This window comes from Bos javanicus, chromosome 26, assembly GCF_032452875.1.
Source record: "Bos javanicus breed banteng chromosome 26, ARS-OSU_banteng_1.0, whole genome shotgun sequence".
Taxonomy (NCBI): Eukaryota; Metazoa; Chordata; class Mammalia; order Artiodactyla; family Bovidae; genus Bos; species Bos javanicus.
Window position 1 is genome coordinate 8,606,193 of NC_083893.1, and position 20,561 is coordinate 8,626,753.

General features: G+C 37.4%; 1 protein-coding gene across 4 annotated transcripts in view; it reads left to right on the forward strand.

The window, feature by feature from the left end:
- The window catches only part of A1CF (APOBEC1 complementation factor), a 102,937-nt gene extending 82,614 nt beyond the window's left edge, over positions 1-20,323 (forward strand). For 2 of the 4 annotated variants that reach the window (XM_061402668.1, XM_061402671.1), the window contains 5 exons: positions 3,654-3,927; positions 5,896-6,101; positions 9,230-9,366; positions 10,103-10,254; positions 13,153-20,323. In XM_061402668.1, the coding sequence (XP_061258652.1) occupies positions 3,654-3,927; positions 5,896-6,101; positions 9,230-9,366; positions 10,103-10,254; positions 13,153-13,304 (921 nt within the window). In that variant the 3' untranslated portion in view covers positions 13,305-20,323. Of the gene's footprint in view, positions 1-3,653; positions 3,928-5,895; positions 6,102-9,229; positions 9,367-10,102; positions 10,255-12,533; positions 12,587-13,152 lie in introns of all 4 variants that reach the window. The other 2 variants (XM_061402670.1, XM_061402669.1) reach the window with 2 other exon arrangements.
- Positions 20,324-20,561: the final 238 nt, after the last annotated feature.

A 20,561-nucleotide genomic window follows, 5' to 3' on the forward strand; every position in this document is an offset into this window, starting at 1 on the left:
GTGCGGTAGTTTGAGCATTCTTTGGCATTGCCTTTCTTTGGGATTGGAATGAAAACTAACCTTTTCCAGTCCTGTGGCCACTGCTGAGTTTTCCAAATTTGCTGGCATATTGAGTGCAGCACTTTCACAGCATCATCTTTCAGGATTTGGAATAGCTCAACTGGAATTCCATCACCTCCACTAGCTTTGTTCGTAGTGATGCTTTCTAAGGCCCACTTGACTTCACATTCCAGGATGTCTGGCTCTAGCTCAGTGATCACACCATTGTGATTATCTGGGTCGTGAAGATCTTTTTTGTATAGTTCTTCTGCATATTCTTGCCATCTCTTCTTAATATCTTCTGCTGCTGTTAGGTCCATACTATTTCTGTCCTTTATCGAGCCCATCTTTGCATGAAATGTTCCTTTGGTATCCCTAGTTTTCTTAAAGAGATATCTAGTCTTTCCCATTCTGTTGTTTTCCTCTATTTCTTTGCATTGATCACTGAAGAAGGCTTTCTTATCTCTTCTTTGGAACTATTATTTGCTATACTTTGGAACTCTGCATTCAGATGCTTATATCTTTCCTTTTCTCCTTTGCTTTTCACTTCTCTTCTTTTCACAGCTATTTGTAAGGCCTCCTCAGATAGCCATTTTGCTTTTTTGCATTTCTTTTCCATGGCGATGGTCTTGATCCCTGTCTCCTGTACAATGTCATGAACCTCATTCCATAGTTCATCAGGCACTCTATCTATCAGATCTAGGCCCTTAAATCTATTTCTCACTTCCACTGTATAATCATAAGGGATTTGGTTTAGGTCATATCTGAATGGTCTGGTGGTTTTCCCTACTTTCTTCAATTTAAGTCTGAATTTAGCAATAAGGAGTTCATGGTCTGAGCCACAGTCAGCTCCTCGTCTTGTTTTTGCTGACTGTATAGAGCTGCTCCATCTTTGGCTGCAAAGAATATAATCAATCTGATTTTGGTGTTGACCATCTGGTGATGTCCATGTGTAGAGTCTTCTCTTGTGTTCTTGGAAGAAGGTGTTTGTTATGACCAGTGCATTTTCTTGGCAAAACTCTATTAGTCTTTGCCCTGCTTCATTCCATATTCCAAGGCCAAATTTGCCTGTTACTCCAGGTGTTTCTTGACTTCCTACTTTTGCATTCCAGTCCCCTATAATGAAAAGGACATCTTTTTGGGGTGTTAGTTCTAAAAGGTCTTGTAGGTCTTCATAGAACCGTTCAACTTCATCTTCTTCAGCATTACTGGTTGGGGCATAGACTTGGATTACTGTGATATTGAATGGTTTGCCTTGGAAACGAACAGAGATCATTCTGTCATTTTTGAGATTGCATCCAAGTACTGCATTTCAGACTCTTTTGTTGACCATGATGGCTACTCCATTTCTTCTGAGGGATTCCTGCCCGCATTAGTCATCTGAGTTAAATTCACCCATTCCAGTCCATTTCATTTCGCTGATTCCTAGAATGTCTACATTCACTCTTGCCATCTCTTGTTTGACCACTTCCAATTTGCCTTGATTCACGGACCTGACATTCCAGGTTCCTATGCAGTATTGCTCTTTACAGCATCGGACCTTGCTTCTATCACCAGTCACATCCACAGCTGGTTATTCTCTTTGCTTTGGCTCTACCCCTTCATTCTTTCTGGAGTTATTTCTCCACTGATCTCCAGTAGCATATTGGGCACCTACTGACCTGGGGAGTTTCTCTTTCAGTATCCTATCATTTTGCCTTTTCATACTGTTCATGGGGTTCTCAAGGCAAGAACACTGAAGTGGTTTGCCATTCCCTTCTCCAGTGGGCCACATTCTGTCAGATCTCTCCACCATGACCCGCCCATCTTGGGTTGCTCCACGGGCATGACTTAGTTTCATTGAGTTAGACAAGGCTGTGGTCCTAGTGTGATTAGATTGACTAGTTTTCTGTGAGTATGGTTTCAGTGTGTCTGCCCTCTGATGCCCTCTTGCAACAACCACCATCTTACTTGGGTTTCTCTTACCTTGGGTGTGGGGTATCTCTTCACGGCTGCTCCAGCAAAGTGCAGCCATTGCTCCACACCTTGGACGAGGGGTATCTCCTACATGTAACTAGGAACAAGAGGCTGATCCCAAATGATCAGGGTGATCATAAAGCATGAACTTTGTCCAGCAGACATCAGTGATCCAGGAACCACTGAATCACCCATGAAACCATCAGCTGCTGTGAAAGGGAATATTTGCAAGAACACTTAATAATTCTTTTCTTTATTAAAAAAAAATAATATTCTTATTTGAAAGAAGCTACAAATGCCTCCTCAAAACACCTTGTCTCTTTGATAGTAAATATATCAATGTATCAAGTAATTGTTGAGAGCCATCTTTGTCTCTTATGTATGCAAACAACACATAAAAAAGCAGATCACACTTGTAGATCTACACATGGCCATTATTTTCAACATCCAGATCTGTTTGCAAAATGTAAAAAAAAATTGTATCAGAAAAGAACCACTTCAAAAATTTTTGAAGACAAGTTTTAAGTAGCACCTGACTTGAGAAACTTTAGTACTGACCTGCTATTCCTGTTTGTTTAGCAGATCAAAAGTTTGCTTCTTAAGTAAATCTCTATAGAGGACAAATGCAGTACTCAGTGATTTCACTTCCTTAAGTAGGGTCCTACTTTTAAGCCTCTCTTCTTTTCCAGTACAAACTCAGCTATTATGTAGCTCCAAAGAGTAAGACACTTAGCTGGCTGGCAACTGGAAAGGCCTGACTAGGCTCCCCATAACAAAGTGTGAACAGTTGATAAGATATTTTATTGATCTCCTTTCATCTTCATTGCACTGTGCTAGGTACTGGAGATTATATTCCACCCATAATTAACCTAAAATTTCTTAGAATTATGTAATTATATACGTATGTATTTTAAAATACATCCCATAAAAATATTACATAATTCTGTCTCAGTGACTGTATTCAGTTAATAGATTTGTAACTAATATGTCAATAGGCAGTGGCCAATTATTGGCCTGTTGACAGATTATATGCAATTTACCAACAAACCATTCAGGGAAAACTCAACTGGCACACAAAACAAGAACCTATGAAAAGATGATGCATATGTTGACTGGAAAAATAACACAACCTACAAGTTGAGAACTGTTTCATTTTGAGGATATTCTGAGGACTTGCAGCCTGGGAGACAGCCTCTCAATAGTTACAAAGGACTACTCTGAAGAGGTAAGAGAGGAGCCATATATATAGAAGTTTTGCAACAAAGACCAGGTAGTTAGAACAACAAAAGATACCTGGTAAAGAAAACCTGATATCTCAAGTTAAGGAATTTAGCACTTTTCAGTGTATGGAAAGATGCAAGAGTCTGGGCTCATTGAAATCATTCCTTTGATATGCACCTCAGCGATCTAGAGCCAGTGTCCTGTTCTTTCCCATCCTGAGTTCCTTCGAGGTCACCACTGGGGGCAGCTATAACGTGATGGCTGCAACATCCTTTGTTTACTGACATGACAGGCAACATTTTCCATTCAAACAGATAAGTGAAAGAGTACACATAGCAGCAAATAGACTAACCCTTAGAAGATGTGTTACTAGGACTCAGCCACACCTGGTTGTCTTCATATCTTCTCACATGCTTTTTCCTTACTGTCTACAACAGGTGCTGGACGGGTCCCCCATTGAAGTGACCCTAGCCAAACCAGTGGACAAGGACAGTTACGTTAGGTACACCCGAGGAACGGGTGGAAGGGGCGCCATGTTGCAGGGAGAGTATACCTACTCTTTGGGCCATGTTTATGATCCCACCACCACCTACCTTGGAGCGCCTGTCTTCTATGCCCCCCAGGCCTACACAGCGATTCCCAGCCTTCATTTCCCAACCACCAAAGGACATCTTGGCAACAGGGCCATTATCCGGGCCCCTTCTGTTAGAGGTAACATTAATCAGCTCTTGTCTTAGATGAAGCTCTGCAATTTCAAATTATGTGTATTGCAATAGACTTGTGTCTAAGTTATGTCTAATTGGATGAGTCTACTGGGAGAAAAGAACTGGAAAATTGCTTATTGAAAATCAAATATTACATTAATATTTTTCCTTTCCTAGGAATCTTTTTTCACATTACAACTGGTTATTGAAAAACTTGGTCAGAATACAGTGTAAATGAATTTAAGGTATGCATTTGATCACTGCATAGGCCCATAAAATACGCACACACTAAAATTCAAATCTACAATTATTGGTTTCTTCCTTGTCATTGTACTACCATATTACAAACATATGTGACTCATTACAAAACTTTCACATGGGAGCAGTATTGTTCAGTGGAAACCAACCACCTCACATCTCAAGACATAGGATTGGATGGTGACTCAGTGCCATCGTGTCCACATATAAATCCCAAATTATCATAAATATATTCTAACAGATACATGAGATGCTGTCCTCTGACCTCCCCTGAGAAATATGTACAATGCCTTCCAAAAAGCCACATTACTAGGGAAATCAACTTGTTTCTCCAGGATATGGGGAACTAAATAGTAAAAGTCCAGATAGAAAAAATAAATAAATAAACAACTCTCAAACTCATTGCCAAACAAATCTTTCCTACTGAATCCTATGAGAATTCCAAATGTTCAAGCAGTTCTCTGAGCTCAGTTATTTCACAAAAATATCAAAGATAAGGAAAGCATTTTTTCAAGAAACTGTCTTGATTTTGCCTAATGGGATCCTTCAGAATGGTTCTGCTAGGAATCAATGCCAACAGAATCTCAATTCTGTCTTCCAAACATGACAACAGTCTGGGCAATTCAACAACAAACTGTGTACTTAAATCTATTCTTGGGTTTGACTAGAATCAAAGGGGCATATCCAGATTACTGTGGAAACAATTATCTTACTGTGTTTTACTATTTTTCAGGAGAACTGAATTGGCCATCCTAGGAGTTCTAGTCTTCAACTGCCTTGAAAGTTCCATACTCATAATACAATCACTTCACCCAAAGTTGTAATATAAAAGAAACCTTTAGGAACCTTTTCCTGAAGGAAATCCATTCAGGACAAACTTTTTATATGTTTGATGACAAATTATGTCATTAAACCATTGTACATTTATCATCTAAAATCACATCATCAAACAATCCCTACATTAAGTATAAGTTGTCAACCAGTTGTAATGTAGGAAAAAAACAAACTGTACTCCAAGGGGAAAAATACCTGTCTTATAACAAGAAAGAAATCAATGAATGATATTCATGGATGAAGGGTAATCAACTTTTTATCTCTTTACAACACTAATAGGAAATCAAAGTAGCAATGTGGCAAAACAAAAAATCAAAAGTAATCTATTAATGAAACTCAACGGAAATTTAAGCCTCACATTAATAGAATATAAGAAAATGGTGTATTTTAAAACACATTTTCTAAACATTGGTTTTCCAACAAGTCATCAGGAATGTAACATTAGGGAAACTAGAATTCATTTCTAATTTACTGGTCAAAGACACAAAGGCAAGACTTATTTTAATACATGTGGTCATATTACACTGTGAAATGTGAAAATATATACCTCCCAACATTTATTAGTCTACAAAAAAATGTCAACACAAAATTAACTGAAGACAGAAATTGCAAAAATATTCTCTATACCCAAGTTTTAAAGTGGCATGTGTACTTATCCATAGCTTTGATAGTATTGCTTTCTTTTATATAGTTTAAAAAAAAAAAAAAGATGCCTATGGTAAATGCTGTATTATGTTGAGTTTCATTACATTAGAATCCTGGAGTTTTCTATCCATCTTCAGGGCAATAATCAATGTGACTTGGGCTAACTTTTCCATTACAGTAAGATTCAGGGTGATTTTCTGGTGGTTTGATTCAGTTTAATGCCTTCTTACATTCCTAGAAATTTACATGAATGTACCTGTAGGGGCTGCGGGAGTGAGAGGCCTGGGCGGCCGTGGCTATTTGGCTTACACAGGCCTGGGCCGGGGATACCAGGTCAAAGGAGACAAGAGAGAAGACAAACTCTATGACCTTTTACCTGGGATGGAGCTCACCCCGATGAATCCTGTCACTTTAAAGCCTCAAGGAATTAAACTTGCTCCCCAGGTATGTAGTGTTATTCCAGAGGCAGCTTGGATAGTTTGAATAACTTGGGTCAAAGACGATCATTCACCATTCATCAATGGGTTTGACTTGATTCCTACCTGGGGCTGTTGTCTTGTTTTCTTCTGTTTTATTACATGGATAAAGTGACCAATCAACATAACATATTGTGAGACTACAGTGGGCACTGAATACCACTGGTCTACTTCAGACTCTTTCTGGTTTTTCTTAATTATAAAATTTGACATCTTAAATAATCATCCACTGAAATGCAAAAATCCTAAGTACTACTAAGAATTATCGACCAGTACTTTAAAAGAAAACAAATTAAAGCAAGGTTGGTTAGCAAATGAAGAGCACTCACAACAGGGAATGAATAGATTCATTAGAACATCTTTTCTTGGAAACACTGTTAAAGTGAAAACACCGTGCAATCTATGGTGTATCATTACTCATATTAACTATGATATGCCATCAGTCATATCAAATCAAGTCTTCTACAGTGATTATATTTGGGCAGTGGCTTTATGGTAAATTTTTTTGCTTTCATTTCACAGTTTTAAGTTTCCATAGTCCTGCATGAGGGTATGATTTTTATTATTGGAAAATTTAAAGCTATAAAAGTTGTTCCAGTATGGAAACTGACTCGCAGGGTTAAAAATAAAACAAAACGGTATCTGTGTTAACTCTCAGACTGTTCCCTCTGGATGTGCATTATGTGTTGGGCTCTGCAAGATACTTTGGCTGAATAATCAATATCGAGTTGACAGTTTGCACATCCTAAAGGAAACTTTCTGACTCCCACCCCAAAGGTATAAGCCCCAAATTTATGGAAGTAGCCTTATGATTACAATCAAGTAGAAAACTTGATTTTCTAAAAGCTCATCTTGAATGGTTTCTTTTTTTTTTTTTTGGTTGATTATTTTTGGTAGGATTAATAGCTTTCTTATACATATAAAGGAGCTCATCTATAGTTTCTGCAACCCTCCCCAGGTAATTTTTTTTTTTTAAGGATGCCCATTAGAGTAGTAAACAATATTAATGTGTCTGTTTAAAACCATTTGAGGGGCCAGCATTATGCACCAAATATTATGCTAGGAGCTAAAGATGGAAAAGCAAATATAACATAATTCTTGCCATCAAAAATCATATGGCAATCCAGTGAGAGGATCCTGACACATAAATAACTCCAATAAAATCTAGTTAAGTACAATGATGGAGCTTTGTTGAGAAAACACAAGAGCTAGTCATCCAATATATCTTGGGTTAAAACCTAAAATAAGCAATCTAATTAAAGTACTGGGGTATCCAGAAACATTTTACGGAAAAAAAAGAATCATTGCCATGTGCATGCTGCATGCTAAGTCACTTCAGCCATGTCCGACTTTTTGTGACACCATGGATGGTAGCCCTCTTAGCTCCTCTGTTCATGGGATTCTCAGGCACGAATACTAGAATGTGTTGCCATGCCCTCCTTCAGGGGATCTTCCTGACCCAGAAACTGAACCCATGTCTCATATGAAGCCCCATCATTGTCATAAATTCTATGTAATAGTTCTAAGAGCTACTATAGAGTGTGTAATGATCTCCGCTTTTATATTAACCCAGGTGAGAAATTGGTCATGCTTTATAGTACCATCAGTAACCATCTCTATGAACTAATGAAAGCTTTAAAAATTAATCTCTCTGAATTTCTGCAACTATGGCTTAGAAATTAAGGCTCATGCCACCACCAACCAGCCTAGATGGAGCCTTGACAAATTCTTGGAGGGGTTATGAACTTCCAACAAGAAGAGCAGAGGTACTAGGGCTGCCCTGCAAGTCAGGGGTTAGAGTTAAAATCCTTTACACGTGTCTGCACAATGGGCATAAACAAGCAGGCGAAATATCTACTAGCTCAAGTAACTGGCTATTGCCCTGGAACCTTAGAGAACACTTTGTAGATGAAAAAAGATGCTACAAAGCTAAGAGTACTAAAAAGCAAAAGTTAGTAGAGGAAACAGAAACAACCTAAAAGTTTAATAAACAAGAAAATGTGCCATTGCTGCTGGACGAGTGTTTGAGCGAATGAGATAAGATCCATGGACTCAGTCTAGGGAACAGTTCTACCCTGGGAGTTATTTTTTCAGATTTATGCCTTATGTTGCACAGTTTACTGAATCTGCTGCCCAGTGGGAGCATCAGGGCTTGTGGGCCAACAAAAAAATGGTTTCAGGATGAAGAAAATATGTGCCGTTAGGAAAGATTTGGTTTGGAGTAACGACAGAAGGCAGCTTCTAAAAATCAGATCATTGTAAAAATAGCCAGAAGTGGTGTTTTGCCAAACAAAAACATGGCAACTATCAACACCCATCTATGCATGTCCATCAAGAAATACCCATCAAACTTTTTAACTCTATTTTTGTGAAAATGTAAAGTTAAAACCCTATGACAAATGCCATGAAATAGGAATAAATCCTTAGGTTATTTTCTCTGCTGCTGCTGCTGCTAAGTCGCTTCATTCATGTCTGACTCTGTGCGACCCCATAGACGGCAGCCCACCAGGCTTCCCCGTCCCTGGGATTCTCCAGGCAGGAACACTGGAGTGGGTTGCCATTTCCTTCTCCAACACATGAAAGTGAAAAGTGAAAGTGAAGTCACTCAGTCGTGTCCGACTCTAGCGACCCCATGGACTGCAGCCTACCAGGCTCCTCTGTCCATGGGATTTTCTAGGCAAGAGTACTGGAGTGGGGTGCCATTGCCTTCTCCTAACCCATTATAAAAAGAAGGATTCACAGTAATAATGAGTAAATCCAGCTACACAGTGCTGGAATATCAATTTAAAAAAAAAAAGAATATATCAAATCGTAAAAGTAAAGTATTGGTAAAAAGTTAGAGCTAATGGACTAAACTAAAAGCATATTAGAATAAATGGTGTGAAAATAATTTTTATGAATTAATAGATATAACATTTTAAATGGAGTTCAAATTGAGTTCATCTTAAATTTTATGAGTCATTAAACCACGTGGCATTTTATATCTTCTTATATTTGCTTAAACTCTGAAGATTCAATTTAAAAACCTGAAAGCTGGAGAAATAATGCAAATGTGACATTTGAAAGAAAAGTCACTTTTTTCCCCCACTCTTGTAGATATTGGAAGAAATTTGTCAGAAAAATAACTGGGGACAACCTGTGTATCAACTTCACTCTGCCATTGGACAAGATCAAAGACAACTCTTCTTATACAAAATAACCATTCCTGCCCTGGCCAGCCAGAATCCTGCCATGTGGGTAACTTCTCATCATTTAGATTTTAGAATAAGAGTCTCTTGTAAATGTAGTGTATATGTATCCCTATCTAAAGAAGATAAATATTCAAGCTTACTACCGACTCATTTTATTCAAAGCATATGTTGAGATGTATATTTGGGATATGTGTGCCAGCTATGAGACTAGCATCTCAAAGCCCCTAAATTTCAGGGATAGTGAAGACTGGGTAGTCTCATCAACCAATGGAAAACTGAGGATACTAAGTGGAATAGAAATGAAAACTATAGCCCATGTTTTTTTGTTTTGTTTTGTTTTCCATGTTTTTATCTGTGTAGTATTTGGGTTGAACTATATGAAATTACCATTTTATACCTATAACACCATCCTCTGCCATTTAAACCTTGGACGAAAGACATAACCTGTTAGTGGTTATTACCTTCAGAATTTTACCTTGAGCCTGCATTTCTACACGTTTTAGGAACCATCATGTTTCACATATATGTTAGAAAAGGTTTATAATGAGTTGCGAGTATGTTCCAGGAGTATCATCCTCCCCATGTTCTAAATAAGCTCACAAATAGTCCGACATGCAGAGATACTTAAAACGTTTAAAAGCAAAAAGAAAGATAAGTACCCACACAAATTTCCATTATCCGATTATCTTAAAAAGCATACAGCGCCTTAGCTTTTCATCTGTCTCAGCAGCACACATTTATTAATAAAATGTGCACCCTGACTGACTCTGCTTTCCAGCCATCCTTTCACACCTCCGAAGCTAAGTGCCTATGTGGATGAAGCAAAGACATACGCGGCCGAGTACACCCTGCAGGCCCTGGGCATCCCCACTGATGGAGCCGACGCCCAGACCGCAGCTGCTGCCGCCGCTTCTGCTACTGCGTTTCCAGGTTTGGAAAAAAATAGCGCCAGAAATGACACCCTACAGAGAGTGTTTGGGAGAGCCTCTTGGGTACCACGGACTCACAGAGTTGTCAGTGATGTACTCTAAATCTGATTAGTGAGCCATTAATGTATAGGCGAGAGAATAGAGCTGGGCGGCGGGGGTGGGGGCACCTAGTCTTAGCTCAGCTATCAGCATCTGTGTGATTGAGAATGAAGCAGTCACTCTGCCTCTGGTTTGTTTTGGTTTTTACTTTTAGTAAGAGAGTTTAGAACTGCCTATGAATAGCTGATATTTATTTGAACTCTAACTATGTGCCAGGCACTCACCTATCTCAGCAATGCTCACAACACCACAAGAGACAGACTCTACCATCATGCCCATTGTACAGATGAAGAAACCAAGTACTGGAAAGATTAGCCCTTGGCCAAGGTCCATCAGCTTTGAAGCAATCCTTGGACTCCCTCCCCAGTTCTAATCTTCAGTTCTACTCAGTCCTACTTTTATTACTTTGCTTTCTGAAAGAAATGTGTAGAGCAGATTTTTTTTTATTATTTGAAGTAAATTCTGTATGTGAGAGAGAGGGAGAGAAAAGAGAGAGACCCTTTCAATAAGGGGATAATCAGGCTATTTTATCTGTTGTATAATTTAGGTCTGGGGCATATGCTGATCACCTTAAGCCTATCTGTAGCTCAACATGCCTTCAGGATCACATTTAAAAGACTTTCCCCCATTTATTATGTACCCACAACAAATGCTAATAATTAAAATGAATCCTCTAGAGATTAAAGAGGACCAGACAAGAAATGTCTTTTGGAAATTTTCCTTCAGCAGTTAGTCTGAGCAACTCCACTCTTAATAATAAAAGTTTGTATCTTTCAAAGAAAGATATCATTCTGACTTGTCGCTGTTGGCATACTTCCCATAAGCCCAAATCAGACTAGACCTAGAAATAGGACATTCCTATCAATTGATTAATTTATATACTGATCCCATGTGGGTACGAGAACTGCTATATGCCTCACATCCATAACACCTGAGCCTGCTCTCATTTCCTTTTATTTCTCAAAACTTGCCAATATGTCTTCCATTCTGGCAAGTAAAGCTAAAACTAATCACACTTCACACACAAGTATGATCTCAATTCCAGCTTTGTTCTGTAGAATGTGGAGAAGATGTGTGATGCATGTCTTCAAGATTACCAAGCCAACGGCAACCACTGCCAAGGGCCAGGTCTCTCTTGGGCTGTGCTGGGGCCATAAGCTTTGTGCTCGCTTTCCACACAACAGGGTGTTGGCTCATCCATCTTCTGGGGACTCGTGTCAGGCTTCTCAGTACCTGCAGCAAGTTAAAGCCCTGCCTTACAGAGAGCTGTACCCCAAAGACATCTAATTCATGTACTGTAAAAATAAATGAGTCACTGCCAGAAGAATTTTAAAGTTTGCTTTCACACTGGAAAGGATTTGCTTTTTACTCAAAAACGTTTTCTCTTATCCTCACTTTTATTTGCCCCTACAAGAAATAAAAAATTATTTAGAGCAGGAGAATCATCTTGGGAATGCCGAAGAACTTGAGATGATATTTTATAACTCACTATGAAGTCAAGCAAAGAATAACAGGCTCCAAGGGAAGACTCTGTTTGGAACACAAATACTCTTGCACTTTAGAAATTAGCCAAATTGAAAAAGAAAACTCAAAATCCCTAAAGATAAAATCTATGCCCCATGCGCGCGCGCACACACACACACACACACACACATTTTACTTACTTACTTACTTTAGAAATACTGTTTCCAAAGTTATGAAAGTAATTCTTAACACATTTCTCATATCCGTGGAAAATGTACCAAACTCCACTCGTGCATTAGTCAGCATTACTGCCCCAAGGCCACGAGCCAGGCAGAGGATTCAATTTTTTAAAAACGAGTCCAGCCAGCTTCCTGCCACCACTTCCTGAGAAGCCACCAGAAAGAAATCAATGTGTCTGGGGTTGGGCAGACTTCCACAACACAGAAACCAATGGGCTTTTTAAAAAGTAAAAAAAAATCAGGTTCCTATTTGTTGCTTAAGCACACTTTTCCCTTTTTCTTGTTATCTTTCACAATTTGGGGAATCGTCTCAGAAAGAACCAGGTTTTGATCTAAAACATTAACAGGGAAATATTGCTTATAGATAACAGCTATTATGCTCTTTTCTTCAAAAGGGAATACTGATCAGCTAGAAAAGCAGTAATAGGAAAGTACATGATTATGTCCTTATTACTCAACTCCCTTGGTTCTCTGACAGGATGAGCATCAAGGCCTCCACATATACCAAAGACAGACTGATGGCGGGGTTAGGTATTTTTGGCCCTGTCCAGTTAGGTCAAAATATGGCCACACTAGGTATTTGCTTTTATGCTGCTACATAGAAATGTGCTAAAATGTTAAATATTTATCCTACTGGTCTACGCAGTCCTTACAATCCTGAGTACAGCAATGGCTTTTAATATTCTGTTTAGGTGAGGTGGGGGTGCAGCAGAACCAGACCCACAGAGCCCACCCCTCATGCCTTGCCAACCCTCCTTTATAAGTTTTGAGACCCTCTGAAAAAGTTCTGAACCTCAAGCTTTTCTCATCTCAGCATCCTGTGAAGTATCTGTTTCTTGGGATCTATCCACAATGTTTCTAGTTTTCTAAAAGTGAAATGATTCTGACATAGGTGGTTGACCCTACTCTGAGAAACACTGTTCCCTAATGAATGAGTCCAGATATTATGTCTTCAGAGGGCACCTTTTAAAATGTACATATTAATTTTGGGCTTTAAGCAACCATGCTAAATTGTCATCTTTCAAAAAGAATACAACAAGCCAAAAGGAAGCAAATCTAAACCCCCTTCATGAAGTTTTCTCTGCCTCCTCCTCCAGGCTACGCTGTCCCCAGCCCAACTGCATCTGTGTCTGCAGCCCAGCTCAAGCAAGCGGTGACCCTGGGACAAGACTTGGCAGCATATGCAGCGTATGAGGTCTACCCCACTTTTGCAGTGACTGCCCGAGGGGATGGATATGGAACCTTCTGAAGACATCTTGTCTTAAGAATAAAACACACAAACTCAGTCCAGAAGAAATAAACCTCTAACTCAGTCCCCCACTCATCACAATACTTGTCCCAAGTGATGCCTGTCCTGAGACTGTACAGCTTATACTAATTGTAAAATTATGCTAAGAGAACTTTATTCCTAACTAAATGCAATGTTAAGGAGCCATTTATCTAACAGATAGCTAAAGAGTTATTGTCCCCAAAAGTTTTTCTTTCAGGGTTCCTGAGGGTTTGGGGGGCATGTTTACAAACCTTGACAAAGTAGAGAGAGACCTTTTAGCCAGCAAGAATTCAGGAGCTAAACAGACTTGGGCAACCAGTACCAACCAAGGGAGCCAAGTAGTTCCAGAGTGTTAGCCCCTGGCTTACAGCTTTAATACACAGTCACAAAAGACAGAGGGAAGGTAGGAGATGCGTTTCCAAGTCCATTTCCCATTGCCCACTGCATGGGGCATGTTCACAGCCTGGAGCTTGTGAGAGATTGTCCAAGGTTTAAGGGAATCAGCATCATGTCAGTCTGAAAATTCCATCCAGTCATTTGGTTATGGGTCAGGATCTTCTCATCCCCTGGGGACTTGGTAACTGATGTGATCTGTTACAGCTATTGTTAAAACAAATCCAGGCCCATTGTTTGTTAACTCATTAGCCCACACCTCTTTTTCCCTAGAACTCCTACCAATCCCAAGGATCCCCAGAAGATAATTGTCATACCAACATGAAATGACTTTTTCTCATTTTAAACATCCTTACTTGTTCATATTGATTTATTTTCCTCTCAGTCTCATTTTGCTCATCTCCAATATTGTAAAAATTAAATCAAATCTACAGAATACCATTTATGATACTTTTCCCTATTCAAATTGGCTGAAAAGTCACTTCAAACTAAGAGAGGAGTGAAGATTTACTCATATTTCTTTGATGTTTTTGCAGCACCTAGCCCACCATCCAGCATTCAGAGACAGTTATATCATCTTACGTTCAGCCATGGACTCTCTAACCCACTTGTACTAAATCTGCTGAGAAATCCACTGCCTTTTCTTCCTTTTACTTTCAGTAAGTATCAGACTGCTTTACCATATCTGAGTCCTTTGGTCTTGAAAATTATCACAGGAGAACCTCATGTCCATCCCTGACTATTAGAAGCTGAGTCTTCAGATTTTCAGCAAAGGTGCTATTTATCAAAATCTCCAGAGTTTGGGGCCTCTTCTCTAGAACATCTGATGTGAGAGTGCTAAAGAAACCGGGATGGAGATGGGAGTAGAAGGCGCTGCTTTCTTTTTGTACTTGTAAAGGATGGCTTTTTGTTCAAAACAGAAATAAGCAAAGTCCAAACACAGAATACCTATTATGAACCACTGCAGTCTCATTGGTGGTGAAAGACATTCAGTACTCAATTTCCATTTCAAAAATCCCTTGGCCTTTGTAAAATTCTGCAAGACTAAAGGGCAAACATAAACACCAAAGCATAGAAAAGTTTATTAACTCTTGAATGGAATTCTATGATCCAAATCATCAGTCCAGATTCCAGTCAAAATCAGGTAAATTCCAACAACAGTTACGAGTCCCTGTAACCTTCCAGTTCTGTTAACTCCGATCAGGTATCGAAGGCTTCCAGGCTACAGCTGAAACACTGAAAGGCCTCGTGCTTTCAATGTTATGTTTTACTTTTCCTATTTCCAAGGACAGTGTTTCCCAGACTTGACTGCACATTAGAAACACCTGGAGAGCTTTTCAACCCACCAAAGCCAAGGTCACACCTCATACCAATTACATCAGAATGTCTTGGGGTCGGAGCCTGACATCAGTAGGTTGTTGTTTTTTTTTTTTTTTAAGATCCTTAGGTGATTCAAGTATGCAGCTAAATTTGGGAACTGTTGTATTCTTTGTATTTCCACTCTGTTTAAAAAAAATTTTTTTTTTAATTTCACTTTCATTAAGTAGAAAGATGCAAGGAAAAAAATGTCTAATAAATGAAAACAAATAGCCAGATCTTATTTTTACATATATTCATCTCATGAGAAGTATAGATGTGACTATAATTCATACTAGCTTCAAACTAACTCTTGGGCCAAAGCAATTCTAAATAGAAGAAAGTGAAAAATATTTCCTTAAGCAATTCTTAGGTTTAAATTTATACTCCCCCATGGATCTGCTTTCATAGTCGTGGAGAGTAATTACAGTGAAGGCAGGCAAGTTTCTACTCAGTCCAAAGAAGCATTTCAAATTCCAAGGACAAAAGTTTTAATGCTCTTTAAAATCTTTGAAAATAAATGGAAAAAGTCACTCTGCATGGCTAGTATATGTACAATAGAAGGTCCCATCCAGAGTAGTTTAAAATGGAATAAAAAAGAACAGTTAGTTAATACAAGAATCTCTTTATGAGAAAAAAAATTATTATTCCAAATTAAATCATAATCGCTTTTTTAAAGGTTAAGAGCAGAAACATAAATATACAATAATACCAAAGTATAAAGAAAATTTCCACTGGAATATCAGCTCATTCTTGCTCAAGGGAAAACAAGCATTCATGACACTTACTTCCTGAGTAATAGTTTTATTCAAGTGAGTAGATATAGTTTTATTTTTTTGCTAAAACTTTATGCTAGTAAAATTTAGGGAATCCCATTTAGAACATAAATCATGAAAGTTTCAGTGTGTTCACCATACCATATGTTTTCATTTCCTTTGCCCAAATTAAATAATGTAGAATAAGTCCCACTATGATGAATTTGAAACTTTAAAACTTGAGATTTTTTTTTAAAAAAGCAAATGTAGAACCAAAGTTTCTTTTTGCATGTTCTTGTTTTTGGACTTCAGAAATTAGCACTTATCTAATACCTATCATTCTTTGTGTATTGATATTTTCCTATTTCTTAATTTATTGCTTAGTAGAAAAAAAAGTCTTCACAGAAAAATTTAAAATCAACCTACCAAGTGATAATAACAAAATACCCAAGCCAATTATCTAGAAACATCTAGTACGTTAGAATTGGGTTTCTAAATTTGGGTATTAATAGCTTAGTGAGAATTAAAATCAGTCTTATAGTTCTTAGGAGGAAATGAAATAGCAGTGAAATTAGATGTAAATTCTTCTCTGTAAAAATGCCCATCTTCTTAAATTGTTGAATTTCTCTCCCACCCCATTAATATAGCTAGAACTGCCCTTAACTGCCACAAAATATAATTTTCCTAGATGACTATCCACACCCAGCCAACCCTGCCCAAACCTAGTATCATGCCAAACCACACTGTATTTGGGTGACAGCACCCAAAATGCTGCTAGGAAGCTACCTCATGGTAAGAAAACATCAACTTCAAAAAATATCTAACAAATGAGAACATATTTCCAAACCACAGATATTTAACTTTTTAATGGTGGATGGAAATTAAATTATAGTTATGTATTGATAACAGATATGCAGGAAATCACTTTGTCTTACTTAAAAGTTTTTTCAAAAAATAAAAATATTCTTCCAATCATATAGATTAGCTTTTCAGAAATATTACCTTGATGTTAATTTTTAACTTGTGTTCTTTTTCACTGTATTTTTAAATGACTATTTTATAGTTCTTTCTCGGGCAACTGGGTCACAATTTGAATTCATGGGGATAGGGAGATTTTCCAGGGTGCCTTGGCAGAATAAGGGTCAATAAAGAAAGCTAGGATTTTTCAGTAAATCGTCTTGTATTCAAAGCTACAAAGTTTGATAAAGTTTGTTATTATTGTGCAACTCCAGCCCTATCCCAGATTTCCCAAAAGTAACTTACAACTAAAAGGGAACAATGTAAGTCCATAGTCACGTATCCCCGTCACCCTTGAACTCATATAGAAGTTTCCAGGAGGTGAAAACATAGCTACAGTTTAAACTAGAGAATCCATACTTTTTATATTTTGTAGATACGTTTTTATATATTGTAAAGACATCTATTAAAGATAAACTAAGTTTCAAATATGATACCATAAGTGAACTTTGTGATAAACACTTTTAAGAGAAAATATTAATAGCACAACTTAAGAATTTTAATATACTTATTGAAAGAGAAACAAGGCAATAGACATTCCTACCTGACAAGCAACAGTTGTCTACTGGTTTTGTTAATTTGTCAAATCTGATGGTGATATTTCACTTCATTCTAGCAATATCTTAAAAATACTCTCAGTTAAATGAGGACATAGTCATAACACATGTCAAGTATTCACCAGGCTATATATTTGTATTTGCCAACATTAGAACAAAGCCAAACATATCCTGCTATAATGAGTGAAACTACTAGGAAAATAAGATTTTTTTCCTGACTCCCCCCATACCTATCTCTTTACTTATGGGGTAAAACATTAAAATTTTTTTTTACTCAATAAAAAAATGGGTATAGAATATTCTATTGCCCCTCAAATGCCAACATTTTAAAAGCCAGCTCTTTCTTGCAATGTTATGCAGAATATAGAATGAACAGGTATATAGGGACAGCAATGTATACCTTGGACACAGAGACTCATTTATGGGAGATAGCAGGCTTTACACATCCCCCGTTGTCCTCAGTTTTCTAGGAAAGATAAAACAATACCTTATACTTTAGCTAGTAGTGAAGAGAAGTTCATAACCAATCTTGAAGTAAAAAACAATATGAAACCAGAAGGCTTCATTCATTCAAAAATGCCTGGAATAAAATATAGAACACTTCTGCATCTACCTCTCTCGTATGGACATCTCTCCTATTTTGAGGGAGAAATCAAGAAAAGAAGATGCCCCCACTCTCTCTTCACATATGTTACTTTGCCTAAGGGGAGGAGAAATAGCAAGAAACAGCTCTTTAAAGAAAGTAAGCTGCCAGCAGGAATTTCTTAGAGACCAAAGAGCATCCATGCCACTCATTGTTTAATAGCATCTCTCTGGAGTGACTGTACCTCCTGGTTTGCCAGGACAGTGTAGGCTTACATCTGTTGTCCCATTATAAATATTAACTATCAACAATTAAAATAAACAATTGTCCCCCTTACTCTCAAATGTGTCTCAGTTTAGACAACAAATTATACAGTGACTCCATCTTTATGGCTCTTTTTGTTTTCTTGATGTTGTCAATGTGGCTTTCTTGTCTCTAGAGCACATACAGCTTAAACTAAAAGACCTGACCACTTCTTTCTGACTGCGGTAGGAGCATGGTGAACATAAGAACGCATCATCTTCTCCTCCAGGGTTACCCTCGATCCACTGTCTGTCTAGCTGAGTCTCTATGACCCCATTCTGGCCCTTGCTTGCTTCCCACTGCCCCTGGGTGCTGGGTCCTGAGTCCTGCCTTTCATTCACTGAACTCACAGCCACTTGGCCAAAGAGTGCAGCAGAAAAGATGAAAAATAGCCCTTAGAGGCATGTGCTTGGTCTGTCAAAATCCAGAGGGCATTAGCAAGGTCTTAGAGCACTTGCTGGTTTCTTTCTTTCTTGAACCAAGTTACCTGCACCTCAAAACAGAAAGGATTTCCTATATGAAGCTTCACATTAAGAGGAATGTTGCCTTTTCCCCTCCTTCTGTGTCTTACAGATTTGCTCAAACACTAACTCCCTTGCATTTAATTCACCATTATGGTTATTCATCAACTACTCTTCACCCCCAATCCTCATATAATCCCATATAAAGATCTTATTATTTGTAATGGAAAATAGTATTAATAGATAGAAATTCCTATTAAAAAGGAAAGTCGTTCACACTTCCTTTATTCTCTTTACTAATATTGAGTGTTATTAGTCTCAATTGCTATTAGCCCACAAAAATATTTATAGAATGTATGATGAGTCTGTTTTTACTATGCACTTACTCTTATGCCAGAAACTGTGAATACAAATTTTTTAAAAAGTTTTTTCCCTCAGTGGAGTACACAGCCTAATGATCCATTATGCAGTTTTAAAAAATGAATATAATTGCACATATTTAAGTGCATCAGCTGGTAGGTTTTGTCATTTAGTCAGAATCCCCAAAATAAATCAACTCTGCTCTAAACTTTGTTTCCGGCCAAACACTAGGTTGGTACAGTAGGCCTTTTTAAAGACAAATTTAACTCGATCTGTTGTTATTTCTACTTAAGTAAAAATGAGTTTTCAAATATTTTCCCCAGGAGAAACATAACAGACTATCCAAAAATTTTCAAAGAAGAAAAAAATGTAGTTAGAGTTCCAGAGGAGCTTTAAAACATGGAGTTGACAAATTCACATTTTGACTTATGATCTTAATGAGCAGGGATCCATGCTTTTTATTTACTTGAGAACATTTTGGTTATTAACTATTTCTATTTTCTAAATATACCTGTGTTTATAAAATTTAACAATGTTTAACAAGCCTTGTCTATACCTTTATTTCTTTCCAGTAGATGATTTACAATGAAGTATACATACTTTTTCCAAACGTAAATTTTGAAACTTTGCATTTTCTGTAATAATTCATAAATGATATTTGAGCTCCTAGGCTGAAGATCAGTCTGTTTAAATCAATTTGTTATTATCAGTGGTTTAAAGATGTGATGTAATTATTGGCATTTTATCCCTATTTCTTCATGAGTTCTTTTTTTTTTCCTACTTTTCTGACTACAATATAGCCAGATATTATCTCTTCTCTTGATAAAAAGCATGATGTCTGCAAAATGCATCTCTAGTTTCTAGATGTTAAGCAATTTCTTGCTTCTTTTCCTTCTTGTTATTATTGACATTATTTATGTGAAGTTAGTTAGCTGAGGTACCAAAGAAACGAAAACAGTATTAAAGAGTGTGCATAAGGCACTTATTTTTGTACTTTGTGTACAATGTTTTATAAAAATCTGTGATCTAAATATACTGAGTAAAATTACAACATTCATTCATCGGGAAAGTAATCATTGGTTTGGAAGATATAATGTGCACTACAGAAGCATGAATCTCATAAGATAATCAATAATGTGATATTGTAATGATTATGTAATTCCAGGATGGTAAAATGATTTTAATTAAATTTTCAAGTACCATTATAAAGTTTGGTGTTGCTGATTCATTTTGTGTTGAATTCATTCATTCATTCATGTTGAATTCATTCATTTTGTGTTGAATTCATTCACATGTTGAATTCATTCATTCAACATGTGTTGCTGATTCGTTTTCCTTTCCTGAAAATTAAAAATTTCCCCCTTTGAGTAAATACCTAAATATTAATGATCCATAGCTGCAATGTCCCTTTGGTGACTTCTTTGCATTCACATCTTTTATAAAAGTTTCTT